Source organism: Perkinsus marinus (assembly GCF_000006405.1).
Source record: "Perkinsus marinus ATCC 50983 genomic scaffold scf_1104296961736, whole genome shotgun sequence".
NCBI classification, from domain to species: domain Eukaryota; phylum Perkinsozoa; order Perkinsida; family Perkinsidae; genus Perkinsus; species Perkinsus marinus.
In genome coordinates this window covers 1-4,119 of record NW_003205697.1, presented here as the reverse complement: position 1 = coordinate 4,119, position 4,119 = coordinate 1, and the positions used below count along the sequence as shown (strand labels likewise).

Here is a 4,119-nt window from a genome sequence, read left to right as displayed (position 1 = left end):
CACCCACTTCATTTTCGTCATATTCGCAACCTCCCTAGTTGAAGCCGCCAAGACATACCACTCCTCGGCTAATGAAGATGACGATGAATCTTCAACCCATTATGAAGAGATTGACAACGATGCATCAGACGATATGGATTGGGGAACTGATCTCACTAGCTCTCCTAAGGACAATCTCGATGAGGGCGCCACTCAGGAGGAGATCAATGCGAAGAACGAGGCTTGGAAAAAGAAGGCCGCTGAGAGGGAGTCGAGACGTATCCAGGAAAGGGAACAATGGCAGAACAATTTCGCTAACAAAGTCGGTCTCGGGTTGATCATTCGCAAGTGTGTTATAGTTCGTTTGTCTCAGACAAAACAAGTTACGGAAAGTTTGGAGTTCCCCAACGACGTCCCATCAGTCCCCGCTTTGGACTCTGCCAGAGCTGCCAGTGAAGATAGCGGGACCGACGCTCCAGATGATGAAGGGCAATCCGCAGCATCACCGTCGGAGGACCATGCCACGGGGGGAACCTCAGAAGGCGCTACCTCAGGTGGGGACGAAGAAGCAAGTCACGAAGAGGGAGATGGCGCTCCCACTGAAAGTGAGCACCTCATCAGGAGCGTTGGAGTAGGAATATATGGTCGCTTTCCTCACCTGAGCTCAGGAGTTTCCTCGATTATTGTGAAAGTCTACATACAACTTGTTCAGGAATCAATGAGAATATCCTGAAATTCTGATAAAATTTTCATATTGTCACCAACACATGTAGTTGACCATGTGCATACTTGTTCTCCGCTGATACGTTTTTGCGGTTTTTGAATCAGATTAATTCCAAACTGTTTCCCAGGTTCTAGTGACGGAGTGGTCGAAGCCGCCCCCTCTGAGAGCTACATTCAGAAAGCTACTCTCAAGGGCAACTCCTCCATCGAGACCACCATCGTTGAGAAGAATAAAAACGATTCACCCAAGCCGAACAGTTTCGTGGACCTCGATGTGCTACACCCTTCAGTGGTGGATGCAGCGGTAAGTTGTAGTTGATATTCGATAAGTAAAAATCATCCAGGAACCTATAATGGAGTTTCACCCGTTTCACGTGAAGTGACGTAAAACTCGGTGAAAAACGCGATATTCTCGGTGATATGCAGTAGTTATATGATACACTATAGATATGCAGTACATATGTTTTTCACTAGTGTTTTACTTTTCTAACATTCTTCAATCAGTTTCCCATGTAAATGTCATCACATTAGAAACATCATTTTCCCTATTGTTATCAAACCCTGAGGGACGCTATTTCTCAAAGTTGAATGGGTCTCTGTTTCGACTCGTGAGTTCAGATATACAAACGCGCCCAAAACGTTCTAGACGGTTTTCACCTTCTACGAAATCGGGTTCAGAAACTGGGAGAGTTGACTAAGTCGTAAGTTGACAATTGTCCACATGGATGATCAATAACAGTTGTGGTATTTATTTATATTATTGTGTTCGCAAAAAGGAATCAATCAGCAACAAGAATATTGTAAACTGAGCAGATGATCGCTCGAGGGGTTGTGAATCCATGGCGAAAATCATTCGAACTCGCACTGGTTCCTCCCCTCGTTGATCGCAGTAGCTCAACGGAAGTCTTACAGTGTTAGTGGAATGTTGAGTGCAACTTTCTCAACTGTTGATAGACTGGTTAGTATGCGTACTTGGTAGCAGGCCTTGGCAGAACACTATAAACTTGAAGAACTAAAAAGTTGCCCTCAATATTCCTCTTACACTATAAGAGTCACAATGAGAGTGGGACTTTGCGCCAACTGGCATCTCGTTCGAGATTCTGTTAATTAGTTTGATGCCTTCTTCGTAAGCCTGCTGCAAGAGTACCATTACACACTTTGTGTATTATGAGTTTCAGCAGTAACACGCAAATATGGAGTTATCTATCGCTGGTGAATTGCCTATGTAGTCTAAACTGCTCAAGGTGCGCTCTTAGAATGGCCATCAGTGGTGACCAGGAACCCATTCAGCTTGGAGAAATAACGTCCCTAGAGTGTGATAACAATGCTGTTCCTAACATGGGAAACTGATCGAAGAATGTTGAAAATTCAAAATGAGTTACCCCCCGGGAACATCATAGGTTTCTGGATGATTCCCTGATGGTGACTATTCCGAAACTTCTTTTTTTTCATGGAAATCCGGCCTCAGGGCCAGCAGTAGATCGGTCATTTCTATCAGTTCACAAACAGAAATCAATTTCCGAGTCGGTGACAAATTTCAAATAGCATTAGTGTCTAATACACGCAACACCACAAACGGCAAGAAACGAAGAAACGTCAATCGCTGAAGCAGAGAAATCAACAATTCTTAACCCTGTCAAGGCACTCCCACATCAGGATGGAATTGCCGCGTATGACCACCATGCCGATCTCCCGCTTCTCTGTCCTTGATACCAGTTCTACCTACAGTGTGTGTCAGTTTGATATGATGCAAATGTGTGTTATTTTCCCGATCTGAAACTATATCGCATAAACAATGTAAACATTGCTATGAACATGTGATGTGATAAAAGTAACCTTTCGAGACTATGATAGCGACAAGTTGTTCACTATCATTAATCCCGGAATAGAAAACACACATATCAACTTGCCGCACCAGGAATCACAAGCTCTAGTGTGAACCAACAACCTCCTTTTCGAGACTTCGGAAAACAAGTGATAACAACGTGAATCGAATGACAACATTTCCAAGCGTTCTAGAGTCGATATTCGTATTCTCGAGCTCAACCATCTCAAAAGTCTAGACATACATAACTGTTTGGTTCGCACTATACTTCATATCTACGTAACATTATAGGGTATATATGCTATCAAATAATATTACTCGAATACAACCCGTTTTACGTGAAGTGGCGTAAAATTCGGTGAAAAACGAAAATTTTTTCCCTCGTGTTTTTCATATCACTAGGGTGAAACTCCAATGACTATAATAATACTTGATATTCATATGTTCATCTTCATAAATATTTACTCTCAAACTCACCGCATTATCAAGAACAAGATTCATGAACTGGTCATAGCCGCGGACAACTCCCACGACGTGTCGGTCGGCATTCAGCTTCACTGAAGGGAAAAATTGCTCAAAATTTTGTGAAAACAGAAAATTACCATCGATTCTTTTCTCCATGAATCTACGGAGATCTGCTCCAGCCCCAGCCTTCGGAATAGACGTATGTGTAGCAGACATATGCAAAGGCAATTGAATTCTACTCACAAACACGAAATTATTTTCTATTCATTTAAACGGTGTAGACAGCCCAGAGCCGAATCAGATAGACCCACTTGTATCATATCAGCAATTGGAGTTGTTGTTGTATAAACAACAACACGGCACACATACGATCCACTTCGATGCTTCCTAGTCCTCATAATGCCTAAAGCATAGCTCCAGAGAAAAGGAAGTACATTGCCAGACGTTATCTCCTCCTGTGGGGCAAATGGCATTCATCGACATGTGGCTGATGCACAACATCGATGCGAGTCTGTCGTTAGACTTTAAGCTCACACACACATTCAAAAGCGAAAGCCCATGTTACTACCATAGAAGAGCAAACACCTCGCGATCGCCGTATACTATGATGCTCTAACACCATTAATGCAGCACTTCGACGAACATGTCTCGAAAAATGAAAATTTTTCTGACAATTTTCAAGACGTAATATCTCTTCCACTATCAGTGTTGGAGGGATATATATTCGCAGGAGTTTCCTCGGGAAATATACAAGTTTACATACGAATTCGGCTACGAATGTACAGAAACTACCTGATAATTTCCCAAAATTTCCCCGGAATCTCATAAGGTCATCAACACCTAGTGTTGTAAAACACAATAATAATTATTGTATATTCGCTTACGAGGAAAGCGAAAATATATTACTATTAATAATATATATTACTAAAAAAATTATTCCCACTAATAGGCTTAGGTTTCGGGTTAAAATTAATAAATGTTCGCTTTCCTCACCTGTCCTTAGGAGTTTCCTCAGGAATTATACAAATTTACCTACGAATTCGAGTAGAAGTGTACAGAAACCAATAATGATTTCATTTTTTTTTCTATTTTCACCAACACATGTCGTTGACCATATGCATGTTCCA

At 41.8% G+C, this 4,119-nt stretch overlaps 2 protein-coding genes across 2 annotated transcripts; one reads left to right on the top strand and one right to left on the bottom strand.

Moving 5' to 3' along the window:
• Nucleotides 1-133: 133 nt before the first annotated feature.
• Pmar_PMAR007719 (hypothetical protein) lies at nt 134-1,407 on the top strand (the record flags this gene model as incomplete). Its single annotated transcript, XM_002772209.1, has 3 exons — nt 134-584; nt 831-1,006; nt 1,321-1,407. The coding sequence occupies 3 exons, from the start codon at nt 134-136 to the stop codon at nt 1,405-1,407; spliced, it is 714 nt and encodes a 237-aa protein (XP_002772255.1).
• A 912-nt stretch (nt 1,408-2,319) lies between these two features.
• Pmar_PMAR007718 (Small nuclear ribonucleoprotein G, putative) lies at nt 2,320-3,208 on the bottom strand (the record flags this gene model as incomplete). Its single annotated transcript, XM_002772208.1, has 3 exons — nt 2,320-2,424; nt 3,005-3,084; nt 3,130-3,208. The coding sequence occupies 3 exons, from the start codon at nt 3,206-3,208 to the stop codon at nt 2,320-2,322; spliced, it is 264 nt and encodes an 87-aa protein (XP_002772254.1).
• Between the last annotated feature and the right edge of the window lie 911 nt (nt 3,209-4,119).